At 34.3% G+C, this 13,905-nt stretch overlaps 1 protein-coding gene across 4 annotated transcripts in view; it reads left to right on the forward strand.

The window, feature by feature from the left end:
- LOC125060635 (protein gustavus) overlaps nucleotides 1–13,905 on the forward strand; it is an 89,892-nt gene that overhangs the window by 52,243 nt on the left and 23,744 nt on the right. The window contains exon 1 of one of the 4 annotated variants that reach the window (XM_047665606.1): nucleotides 1,643–1,761. The exons of 2 other annotated variants lie outside the window; for them this stretch is intronic. Coding sequence is in view for 1 of the 2 variants with exons in the window: in XM_047665607.1 (XP_047521563.1) it covers nucleotides 12,957–13,003 (47 nt within the window). In the remaining variant the exon portion in view is untranslated. Of the gene's footprint in view, nucleotides 1–1,642; nucleotides 1,762–12,829; nucleotides 13,004–13,905 lie in introns of those variants that run through there. One more of the 4 variants, XM_047665607.1, reaches the window with a different exon arrangement.

Genomic DNA, 13,905 nt, shown 5'->3' on the forward strand with positions numbered 1-13,905 from the left:
TCGTATTAAAAAAATGTTAACTAACCAATTTTGGTATCAATTAATAAATCTCTAATAATAATAATGTCTTAAATAACGGTGGTAGGTATAAACGACAAAAATATTCAGTAGATTTTCGTTTTCGTGGTGACTGTATGATTTTTTGACATTACATTTGACATTTTCACATGATTATCGAAAGATTTCTTGCTCAGGGTCCTATCACTTTCAAGCCGCGTGCAAGTCTTATTAACATATTTCTTTAAAAGTCGAATGTAAAAGTAACATTTTCATGGTCTTCAAGTTATCGATATTAAAAATCAAGCGTCATTTAAAGATAACAAGATGGGAACAATCACTATTATATAGTACTTTATCTTTGAAAACTCATGTATGTATTGGTTAGAAAAAAAACCTTAAAATGCTGTATGTGATAATTACGAAATCGTATATACAACCTCTTTAGGTCTTGGCCTCAGATTTCTAAATCTGTTTCATGATCATTTTTTAATCTAATAGGCAAGTAGGTGATCAGCCTCCAGCCTTGCGATTCTGTAACTCACTTTTCGAACTCGCACAGCGGTTTTCGCAGCGGCGGTCGCGCTCAAATCAGTCGTGAAGCAGTCATTTTACGATTTGGCATTCTGATAAACAATAAACTACAAGCTCCCCCCTTATCAGAATGCCAAATCGTAAAATGACTGCTTCACGACTGATTTGGTCGACCAAAACCGCTGTGCGAGTTCGAAAAGTGAGTTACAGAATCGCAGGGCAGTGCCTGACACACGCCGTCGACTTTTTGGGTCTAAGACATGTCGGTTTCCTCACGATGTTTTCCTTCACCGTTCGAGCATATCTTAAATGCGCACATAGAAAGAAAGTCCATTAGTGCACAGCCGGGGATCGAACCTACGACCTCAGGTATGAGAGACGCACGAACTAAAGTACTTATTGCTGTCTTTCTGGATGTGATGAAGAGTTCTTTTATTTGCTTTAGATTAAAGAAATAAACGCAAGTAATACATGGGAAACGTCAGGAGTACCTAGTTCACGCCGATTTATTTCCGAACCAATTTAAGGTCTTTTAAAGGCCTCTGGCGATGTGAGTGTCTATAGGTCTATCACTCCTCTGCCCTCGGACCTCTGCCCCTACTCCTGTTATATAAAAAAAAAGTTTCAGTTAGTGCCATATGTAGTACACAGCCATTTTAGAAAACAAATAAAAAATATTATTATGATTTACACATTAATACTATATATTAATACTTAAAATTCTATTAATTATAATATCATAAGTAAAGTTAAAACTAGGAACTAAAAATTTATTAAATGTTATTTATACCTGGATATTTAATTCTGTTCTAGTGTAGTACCAACGATTAATAAAAATAATTTGGAAATTACTTGTTTGGTAGTACGTCTTACAACTGTATGTTCTTGGTGTAAAGAAATCAAGAAAATCTTATAAAGAAAATGTGATTTTCTACGGTGTTTCGAAAATGGAACGAATTTTTACTGGCAATCACTGCTTATCGTTTGAATATGGAACTAATTTCATTAATTACGTTCGCGATCTAGTAAGCGTAAATCAATGCGACAAAATCTAACGGGCCCAGTGTGGGGGAAATGGTCCGTCAACCTGCGCACGGACCGCTATAATAGACCGACGACCGTTCCAGTTGCTTTCGGCGCGTTGGCATTACGTGTTGTATCTAGTGTTATTGACGTTTTTGTGTTTGATGTGCTTATAATACGACATGTGTGGACTATTATACTTGCGAGGTATGTTTTATCTTAAGTGTGTGCAAATTGCTTAAGACAAAAATGGTTCGACAAATCTTGAAATTGAACTTGAAGTCAAGGTACAGAAATACGCTTATAGAATGTATATATCGAAACATATTATATTTAGTTTATACTAATGAGGCTGATAAGTAGTTTTTAAAGGTTTTCATAGAATGTACGAGAACATTGGATTGTAATCATAGGTCATTAGGAAATTGCTTTAGACATTACTTCTCGATTTACTTATAGTTAAGTCGTTAAAATTTTCCACTAAAATATTTTATAATAATTCGATAATTTGTTACAATGTATAATGTAACAAATTATTTAGATTAATCTATATATATATGAAATTCTCGTGTCACAATTCGTTCTCATACTCCTCCGAAACGGCTCGACAGATTCTTATGAATTTTTTTAAAGTCTGACTCGGCTATTATCTGTCTTTCAAACTCCTAAGTGATAAGGGGTGTCCACCCCAAAAATGTTCGTTTTATTTTTAAGAATTTTTTTTTTTGTTTTTATTTTTATATGATACAACATACAAAAATAAATACTACCCCTAATTATCACCCCTCTACGATCAACTCCTTTTTTATTATTGTAGCTAGTTATGTTTCTTGAACTAAAAAAAAATGTTTCCTAGAAATAAATCAGATAGTTTTAGTATATAATACTTTATGTACATTGCTTATATAAAGGTCTTGTGAATACGGAAGATGTAAAATGAAGAAATATTTAATATACTCTACATTAGTGTTTAGTGTGATAATGTTATCTTCAAAACAAAACTGGACCGTCAGACTTTGTTATCTTTGACCCCTGTCCATTGCAGTAACGTACGTAATCGTTGTTATTTATTGCTCCAAAAAACTAAACTTTGGTGTTTTTTTTTAATATACGGATATGACGTAATCTGTATATATTACATCTCTGACATAACTAAATTTCAATAATAGTAATAATAAATGGTAAGTGAAATTTAAATCAGTAAAATTATTTTATTTTAAATTGTCACGACACTTAGGTACACTTATACATAAATGAGAAATACATAATACAATAAACTAGATTAAGTAATGCAGACATTAAATAAAATATGTATTTCTTCTAATTGCAATTGTTTTTGGTGATTGTGTGTTCCGCTAGAGGCGCTGTAATGTGTTTCATACAAACATTTCATATAGGTGTAGTTTTTATTACACACCGTGAAACAACTGTTGTCTTCTTTCATCACGGCTTAAAAACAATATAACAGAAAGAGACAAATCAGTACTTTAGTTTAAATAAGATTACTAGATCTATAGTCTTTATTTACCTGCGCGCTGCGGTTTCGACCACGTTCATTAAGTACTAATTCTCAGTCAGAGATATACTATGTATATATTTTACTTGATTATACACAAATTAGTTAATATTTTAAAGGAGTGGCCGTCGAATGTTTCGAGACTTGAATAATGACTGAGAACAATATTATTTTCTTTTATCCTAATTGTTGATAGTTATATAACACAATCGTAATATAATACATGTTATTTTGACAAAAAAAAATTTTTTTTGGAAAGTTCTAGAAGTATGAAGAAATTATCCTCCCATTGACCTTAGATCAGGACTCGCGTGGTATTTTTATTGAAGCCCATCGAGGTAGAGTATTTTAGAAATTCTTTTTGTAACAGCCTTGCTAAAACGCTGGGTAGCTGCTGGGATGTAGAAGGAATGATCCAAGCAATAATAATTAAACGATAATTCATTATTACATTTAGATTCTTCACAATATAAACAGGGACTCGCAATAATACAGCGTTGTCGGAGCAGCGGGAAAAGCTGTGTCTAAAGTAATTTGAGCCCTCATACATGCTGATAAGGGTGATATTTCCATGGCAACCTTATACCAGGAATCGATTTGCTTAGCGAATGTGAACTTTAAAGTAATACGGTATAACGTTTATTGGTGACACATTGACAATCGTAATCCTATGTATTGAATAAGAATAATCTAGTTTCTAAGCATTTGAAATTACAATGCAAGTGATACAGAAAAATAGAGTTAATAAGAACTTCTGAGTCTGCCTTGTGAGCTATTCAAACCAAACAAATATGTATATCATAGTTTTTTAATAACAGCGATATATCGCAGTCGAATTTGGTTTTTATTTTTCCGGGAATCGAAGTGGACCTCCGGGCCATACGCCACACAGAGGCGATCTATAATATAATTATATATTTAATCGCGCTAATGACTACGGAAATATGTTATTTACATTTTTGTTTGTAAGAATATATTTAATTAAGGAAGCAATAAAATGGCGGTTCGCCATTTTGGCGTTATGAAGTATGATCCTTCAGATACGAAATTATTAATTTATACAGTCTTCGTAATATTTTAGAAGTTTTGGTTGTAAAAGTTTTGTTGTATTAAAAATGAGACTCTACTCAGTTATCTTGTCATCATTAAATTTGTTTTATAATATGCCTCTAACATAGTCTCCTATTATAAATTAACAAGTTGCCCCAATGCTTGTATTTTTCGATTTTACTGCTTTATATTAAAGTTATAATCGTGGGGACGATTAAAGCAAGGGAAACATTTAAAGAACCAGTGGAAAACACGACGAGAAATAGGTGAAAATCAATGGCCGAAAATTAGATTTGGCTTAAATTCTCGTTACCAGGGGATAAAATTTGAAAAAAAAAGTTATAAATAGTACTAATCTTTTTGGTTTTAGCTTTTATACGCTTATCATTTCATTTAACCTTACCTGACTGTGAGAGATCGCTTGATGCCCTTGCCATGCTTAATTATTTGAGTATTCTCATTTGGTTCTTTTTGAAAATGAAGGATTCGACGGTGCAGCACAAAAGGCCGATCACCTAGTGGCATATTAAAAGGGATATTTGAGGCTAAGGTCAAAATCAGTGGCGCTACAACCTCTTTAAGTCTTGGCCTCAGATTTCTGAATCTGTTTCATGATCTTTTTAAATCTAATAGGCAAGTAGATGATCATCCTCCAGTGCCTGACACACACCGTCGACTTTTTGGGTCTAACACATGTCGGTTTCCTCACGATGTTTTCCTTCACCGTTCGAGCAAATGTTAAATGCGCACATAGAAAGAAAGTCCATTGGTGCACAGCCGGGGATCGAACCTACGACCTCTGTTATGAGAGTCGCACGCTGAAGCCAATAAATATGTATATATAATAATAAATAATAGCTGTGCCAATACAATTCGACAGTATTAAGTTGGTAGATTATTGAAAGTGGAAAGCCTTGGCTGACGGGTTGTGAGTTTCGCTACGGCCACATGTGATTGTACGATTTTGACGTCATTCCCGATAATAGACGAACGTCAATTATAAATACCAATTATTTGTTGATTTGGTAGTAATTTATTTGTCTACGTATAAAGAGATGGCTATAGTTTTGAACTGGCATATCTTACCCAGGCACAGGAGAAATATTTATTTACATAAATATATATTAAAAATAGGTTACATTAATCATTAGGCGACGCGCTTATCGCTACCAAGCGTTTTATCTCACGTAAAAATATATACATATGTACTTACTGATGCTACCCTCAGTATAAGAATTGCATAACAAAATTAACAAAAAAACGTCGCTGTAGAATCATAACCTCGTATGTCCAGAGAATCAAACTTTACAGGTAACGAAAAAATTTTTCATTTCGTCAATGTTCGTTAAAGTATTATTATGTTCTTTTGTCTATAGTTTTGGATGGAAAAAATGACTTATTTATGTTATTAACCAATCACTACTTCATTAGATATTACCAGTTAAATGACATAAGAGTCTAAGAATAAAAACTACATAAAAACAGTGACGAAAAGTTAATCTTAAGGTAATTTAATCATAATGAATATTGAATATATAATTAGCTAATTACAAGGTAGAAGAGAAATCCTCAAGAAGATTTCAAGATGAAAGGAGTTCCAAATTTTTTTGCACCGTTAAGGAGTGATGAATTCAGTTTTATGGGAATACTTATTTAAAAAATATCCTAATTTATATAGAAACTGATGAAATCTAAAGCCAAGACCCATATAGCCCCAATGGATTAAAACATAGAGAGAGATAAGAGTTTGAGAGATATCTTAGGTATGAGACGAAATATAATCTAAATAAAAAATTCGTACTTACGTTAGTTATAATAACTTATTCACATATCCGAGGGTTCACTGAACTTAGTGTTTTGAGACCCCCATCTCATTATACTCACTAAATATTACATGACTCTAAACTCGTTAAGAGGATGCGTTTAATATTTAAAAAGGTTTGGCACAACTTGTTTTGATACTTGCGAGTAAAATGTATGATGTTTTCGCTTAAGTCAGTTGCATCAGATTCTCTGATATTTTTTTAATTAAATAAGTATTCTCATAAAACTGAATTTATCACTGTTTAACGGTGAACAGTATCGTGCTTTGAAACTCCTTATTTTATAAGACTAATTAAAAATTCTAATGGAAAATGGAAACGTTTTTTTAAATAAAAATATAATATATGCCGTACCGACCATTATATATACGTAGTAGGTTTTAGAACGAATTTGTTTATATATTTTCTATTTAAAAAAAATATTCCTAATCTTGCTTTAAGAATCTAAGATTAGGTTTTTTTAGTTTCTAGGCTTATATAGTGTTTTTTGTTAATTAATTATAGTATGGTAATTTCCTTCCCAACTTATACAATTAAATACTAGGAAGTAGTAGTCGTAATTAAAAGCATTGTAAAGTAATAAGTTTAGATGTGAAATAAAATAACGGTTACGTAAGGTGAAGCTTAGTTGGTCACGCATTGATGCGTTTCTGAAGGTTTTAGGTTTTCGAGGAAGTTCAACGTAATATCCGTTTTACTAGAACCAAAGGCCAAACCAAAGGTAGGAAGAATCTGACAGCAACCCCGGGTCCAACTCTACCTACCTTAGGCTAGGTGTAGAATGAACTTAGTTTCCGTATTTAGAAGCACATTTGGTCCGTTGTTCGTTAAGGGCTAATTGAGCCAGTCTAGCACCTTCCAGAGGCTCATAAGTTTTCTGGGCACTTCTCAGACATCACGGAGAGACCTCACTGCTTGGAAGATTTCTGCTCTTTGGGAAGCCACAGCCGCGCATTCCAGGACTACATGGGTGACTAATTCGTCTCCACAAGGGACTGTCGCGTCAAGGGCAAAGAGATGTTTATTAAAGTAAAGTAAAAAAATCATTTAATCATATAGGTAACATAATGTTATCGACTCGTCAGTTAAGAAATACATATTAATGCTTATAATGTTACATTTACTGTCAGTTCTTAAATCAAGGGCGTAGAATGGAAGAGAAGAACTGGCAATAAACTCTCCGCCACTCTTTTTAATCGCCAGTGTAATAATAATCGCTTTTTAAGGAGACAGTGGCTCGTAATTGTCCCAATACCTTAGGCTATTAGACCTGAACAGTAGTAAAATAAGTCTTATTCTATGAAATAGAAACATTTAAATTTCAGTACACTATTTATTCGATTAAAAATTTATCCGCTTGGCCAGGCGGGTGGCCAGGTAAATAAAAAAATGTTAATTTTGGGTCATTGTTCTCAAGCCTTCAAGTTTCCTCTTCCTTGTTCTAGCCACAATACCTGGTCCATTTAAAACTGAAGCCGCTCGCTTTTGTTCTAATACCGTACTACTTCTTTCAATTTGTGCCACAGTTATAGTAATAACACGCCATTTTATTGTTTATTTACATTTTTATTGTTAGCCCTAGTTTTGTGTTGATAACATTTATTGAAAAAAAATTATAACGGCTTTTGGTGAATACTTTCTAACAATAAAGTGATAGTTGAGAATTGTTTATACAAACTTATTGATTAATTTGGAATAGAGGAAAATTTGATAAACTATCTGGAGCCAGACAAGACAAGTGCGTTGCCGGCCTTTTAAGAATTGGTACGCTCTTTTGAAGGACCTTAAATCGAAACCAGAAATAAAGTATTTATATGCGGCGGTTTAACTAAGTTAAGATAGTCCTTGCCCGTTTTTTGTTGACCTTTTCAAACCTATAAAACACTGATATAATACTTATAGTATTTTATTCAAATCTATTGAAATTCCAACGTTTTAATTTTAACGGTCCTATATTGCGGCTTACGGGTGCATTATATTAAAGAGGCTTCCGAAAATTTATACGCTTTTTTATCTGAAGAATTTTGTAAGCAGAGCGGCTTTCATTTCGCTGGAAAGCGCAATTTTCCCCATTCTATGGCCGCCCAGCGAAATCGTTAACGTGTGCCGGCGCGCCCATTTCCTAATAGCTCTTTTGCGTGAGCTGAAAATGCAGACGAAAACATTATTTTTATTGTTGTCTGTCAATAAATTTCTAATACAAATAATCGAAGTATGATTTATAAAGAATACATGCAGCTATGCCCCCGCGAACTACGTTTCTCCTTAATGTGATTTTACTTAGCTTACCTTTTTTAGTACATTTGGTATGTACTGGAACATTTTGCTATATATAAACCTCAGAATTCATGTCATAAGTTTTTAATAAAAAAATAAAAAATAGGGGTAAGCATAGAGGAGTGGAAATTAAGGGTTGTATGTATTTTTGTATGTCATAAAAAATCAAAGTTAGGGGGTGGACCACCCTAATCACTTAGGGGTTTGAAAGATAGATGTTAGCCAATTCTCACTTGGCTCATTCACAACACTTACTGAATGTGCATAAGCATTTCATAAGGATCGGTTGAGCCGTTTCGAAGGAGTATGGGAACGAACATGGTGACACGAGAGTTTTATACATTATGGGGTCATGCACCGGTACCTACTCTATAAGCCTAACAGCAATTCAATGTTGAGGTTTTTGTATTAGACAATTAAACATTAACATTACTGATCTTGAAAGAACTAGGTCAAAATTGAATACAAAAACGGCGGAGTCCCGAAGTACGTGCGCAGGTTATATATTTATTTATTTGATAGAAGGCGAACCTGAAAAGATAGATCAATGACACAGACGTGGAATTGACTCTAGAACAAAAGTTTTTACCTTTTATGATGTAAGAGGTAGTGTTGTTGGGATTTTATTTATGGTTAGATACTCCCTGAGTACTCCCGTAACAGTTTCTTTAACAGAAGTTGTATGTATGTGTTGCTTACATTTTACATTTCTGGTTCTCATTTCAGTAGAAAACAAATGAAGTCGGATATAGCAGGAAAATATAATGTAATCGAGTAAGAATATCTAACTGTCTATTTAGCAAAAGCGTGATTTTATGCGTATTCAAAACCGCAGTAAATATTAAAATATCTCATTTCCGTGTTTGTGGATCACGTACATGTTTTGATCACATCGCAACAATGTAAAAACAAATACATTATAATACATACTACATATAATGACTGCGCACTCAGCTAAGAACTTGGTGATACAAAGATAATGAAAAGGTGCGCGGAAATATGTGTGTATAGTACACGTATTAACTATTATTTTATACATGCAGCAGGTTATATTGTTTAAAGAAAACACTTTTTTATCGGATTGAAGTTATGTATTATTATAAATTTATTATTATTTTTCATAATTTTAAACCGTGGTCATGGTGACTGAAGACAAAAGGTGTTGAATGTCAAAAAAGTATCACAGCTGTAGAAAAAGTTGTATTATCTGTATTTATTTCCCCGGAGTTGGTATCGACAAAAGATGTTAATAAAAGACAATACTAGGTTTTATTGTTTAAAGAAGAAAAATTTCAGCAATAGTGTTGAATTTTTTGCTCCTTTTATATCCCAGAACTGAGATTTCAACCTTACAATATGATAAATGTTCTAATGTTGACAAAAAATCTAAGGCGTATATTTTATTATAAACATTCTTCAACACTTTTCTGAAATGGCCAGGCTATAAAACGCCGTTATTTTCGAAATTATCAACTCGAAACGCCTTCTCAACTTGTTTACGGACGTTTTGGCGCAGATTTGCTCTTTGAAAATACGAAACACAAAGTACAATAAAGTAAATTACAGCAAGCGATGATATTTCGAGGAAAAAATAAGCCGTCGACACCCTCGGGTTTAGTTTCGTCTTACGCAATTGGGATACGGAGGCTGTGAATTTGTCTTGACGTGTTGAAGTGAGAAAACGTTTCTGATTTGAAACTCCTTTCTTTAATAGAAAACCTTGTATTGTAACCGTACTTTTCAACTTCGTTGCATTGACATTTTTAATGGAATTTTTATATAGCAGCGTTTATTTGTAATCCGAAGTCCGGTCCTCAGTCATAGAGATCCTCATGGCTTAGCAATCTACTATCTATGACTTGAAGTGGAATATAGGTAGCTAGAAATTATTATATACGCATGATGCCACAAGAAGCCTCCAACGGAAGAGCTACCTCAGTTGCTCGCCTACATGTACAAGGCGCTAAAGGCAGACCTAAACAGTACAGTATTTGTTTTATAAAATTTTGTTAACCATTCATCAGGACCATATATTATACTCTGCGAACTTTGTTTCGCCCTAATATGATAAATATACCAACATATGGAGTATTTTGCTAAGCTTCCCAATAGAGATTGTTCGCTTTTCTTGAATAAAAACCTTCCTAAGAGTTGAGGTCACCTTCCTTGAGGTATAAATTTACAAAAAATACTCAAATTTGTTTAGTTGTCTTCGAGTTTTGAGCTTTGTAAAGTTTGCTATTCATTTTTATTTACATAGATTATGAGATATGTATAATATTCTATCTGATATATAACAGCTGGCTACAGCGTGCGAATCTCAACCCTTAGGTCGTAGGTTTGATTCTCGGCTGGGCACCAATGGACTATTTTTCTTTGTGTGCATTTAACATTCGCTCGAACGGTGAAGGTAAACATCGTGAGGAAAGCGGCATCAAATGATCATGAAACAGATACAGAAATCTGAGGCCCTGACCTAAAGAGGTTGTAGCGCCACTGATTTATTTATTTATTATATAACATAGTGGTTTGAAAATAGTGTTGCTATATACCAATAGTGATAGTGAAATGCATTTCGATATTTCTTTACAAATGTGTAACGTAAAATACAATAATGCAACGTCAACTCGGGTCATTCATACCGTTCACTCGTTAATTGTATTCGAGCAATGGTGAAAGTTGGCCGAGCCCTCGAAATGACTCATATTTCAATAAACAATATTTACATGTAAATTAGGACAAAGTTAATAAGTCAAGTTTCTCTTGGCCCTTAGCTTTCTCGTTGGTTTTTGAATTTATACTTCTTTTGGCGCGTTAGGGAAAAATTATGAGACTAAATTTTTACAAGGCGCGCGCACACCGTCACGAAAAACCGACACCCTGAAGTTAGCTATAACATTTTAGTTTTTTCTATTGTTAGTGTCGTTTTTTCTACAATTGTAGAATAAAATTTTTGAAAAGATTTTTATCTTGTTACGCGAAAAAAGTATAACTTCTAATGCGTGTACACAAGTAGGTAGGTAGGTACATGTGTCTTTACTAAGACATCATGGAACATTACGATCTAGTCTAACTTAAGACTAATTAGTAATTTAAGCCTAAACTAATTTACTTATAAGGATATTTAACATAAGAAAGTGTCCATTAACACTACGTACAGTCTCTATTAAAGGGAAAACACTCTGTTCTTATGTTCTATTTTTACTTACTGTTTAGCACTTATGACTAACCTGCACTAACACTAATTTTAGTGCAAATGGTTTCGTCCTTTTCAGTCTTCTTACCAGGCCTGTGGTGTCAATGTGGTGAGTTGAATAGCCTAGACATTCACGCGATGGTGGAGCCTATGTTAAAAACTGTTAAATGATGTTATTTTGCAGCGCTTGGCATGTTCATCAATCTACGAAATAGTTTCTCTAGACTGCCTAGAATATTTCAAGGAGATACCTCAATCCTGTGGGAGACTGCATGTTGCACCACTGTGTATTTAATAAATTATACATTTATTTTATCACCTTCCCAAAAGTTATAGATCACTTCCGTGCAATGCTTTCAAGGGGAAGGTGATTAATTTTTTAAAAGCAAGGTGCCTTTATAGCGTGGGAGAGTAGGTATTTAGACCATAAGTTTTGACAACAATTATAAATAACTTAGCTGTTCTAATTATTATGACATTATGATAATTAATATGACATTGGAATGTCTATTTTTATATGGCTGATTGTTTTTTGAAGTTATACTTCTTTTGGTGCGTTAAGGAAAAAATGATGAGAGTAAATTTTTTGATACGCGCGCACGCCGTCACAAAAAACCGACACCCTGAAGTTAGCTATAGTCAATATTTTAATTTTGAAGTGATACTTCTTTAGCTTGTTATATTCTATTGTTAGTGTCGTTTTTTTTTGTCTAAAACGTGGAATAATTTTTTTTTAAAGATTTAAAATTATAAATTTATTAATACGTAGGTATGTAGAACTTTCTTCGCAAATAAACGTTAAATTATCGTCCATAGGTATAAAATTAAGTAATAATTAGTTAATTATTAGTATAATCTTGTGTTTAAAATTTATAGCATAAATTTTCTTTAAAAAATGTTACTAAACGTTTCGTAATGCTATTTAAAACAGCTGTGAACCCTTGTGAGGCAAATGTCATCGGGTGACCTATTTAGGCCAATTGCAAATGGTAATAATGTGTAACTTTCTTTTAACTACTGAATTAATGAACTCTAACCAAATTTCAACACATTGCGCTAAATAGAATTTTGAAAGTCTGAGTCATTAGTTAACGAAATTGTGTCGATACCCACTACTACTTTTAGTAAATCTAAACTAACATTTTGAAATCCAAAAGGATTATAAAAATTACAGATTGAAAAAATTGTTCTTTAAAAAATATTGGCTCGTTTACCCTTTGTTCCAAATTCATGTAGATTGCTTGCCCGCTCTAATTAGTTTGAGGAAATATGCAAAACGAATGCGTCTCAAAGTCAGGACTGACAGACGTCTGCGGGCGAGCACGCACCTACGTATACCTGGCGTCGCGATGCGCACCTCCGCTTCACCTCACGGAAATGGCCAAGCAGGTAGCCAGGCTCGCGTATTGTCGGCCCGTCAGTGCGCGCGTTCACTCGCCGCCGGTGGTAGTGTCCGAGGTGCGCGCACGCACGCGCTTTAGTGAGCATGGTGTCTACACCGTTGTGAAGTGTCATCGCTGTGTGTGTCTATTCAAAAACAATGTCCTGTGAAAGGAGAATAAAGGCTGCCCGTTTCCTCGCCCTACGGTGAGTTCGAACACTTCCTGTCAAGACGTTCCTTTATAAATGAGATACAGCTGTCTCACTCGCACGCGGGCTACCTGCAATCATATGCTTTGTGTTTGTGTTAATTCTGAAAAGTGCAAACAATAGATATCGTTACAAAATAATACTGATTGTTTCGCTAATCACGAAGACGTTTGAGGAAGCGTATAATAGTGTTATTAAATCTGCAAGGATTTACTTGAATTAATTTACAAAGAGTTTCCAGTTGGTTTACGTTTTCAAGTACAAAACCATTAGTACGCGACCTTGATGAAGTTATGAAATCGGTATCCAAGTGAGCACATGCTTGATGAAAAGCGTGCTCAAGAATTTGCTTTGGTTGTGAAGTCCTTTTGTTTGATAACGTCTGGTATGTAGGAGATTGTAATAAGACAAGTGGTTCTGCTACAGATGTGGGGCGCTCCCCGCCTCGCCTCCCGGCCTTGAAAGGCTCTTGACCAGGCCAGTGCCGCCGATGTCGTATTTATTGCAATCTCCACGATCCGTACCGGCGAGGTTATTGACGCCTCGAGACAACTATTCAATCCTCATGGGAACTCGTAACAAATAGATTCGACATCACTTTAATGTCTGTCGCCTTGAGTGCGATCGTTCTCACAAAGATATAACCACAATGCCTATTACGTCACTGCAAAGCTAGTTTCCGCCTTTGAAGTTTTGTTACCGATGTGAGTCAGCAATCTATAGAAACAAAGTCTTTTGAATTAACCACGCGGAGTGCAATGTCCTTATTGAAACCACTTATTAATTTTTTGTCTTGTATTAAGTTTTCACATTCTCAGCCAAAGTTATAAATATACTCGTCTGGTGGGAACTGTAGGATCGATGAACAGCCAGTCCTAGGTGAAGGTCGGCAGTTGTTC

This window comes from Pieris napi, chromosome 22, assembly GCF_905475465.1.
Source record: "Pieris napi chromosome 22, ilPieNapi1.2, whole genome shotgun sequence".
In the NCBI taxonomy this organism is placed as follows: Eukaryota; Metazoa; Arthropoda; class Insecta; order Lepidoptera; family Pieridae; genus Pieris; species Pieris napi.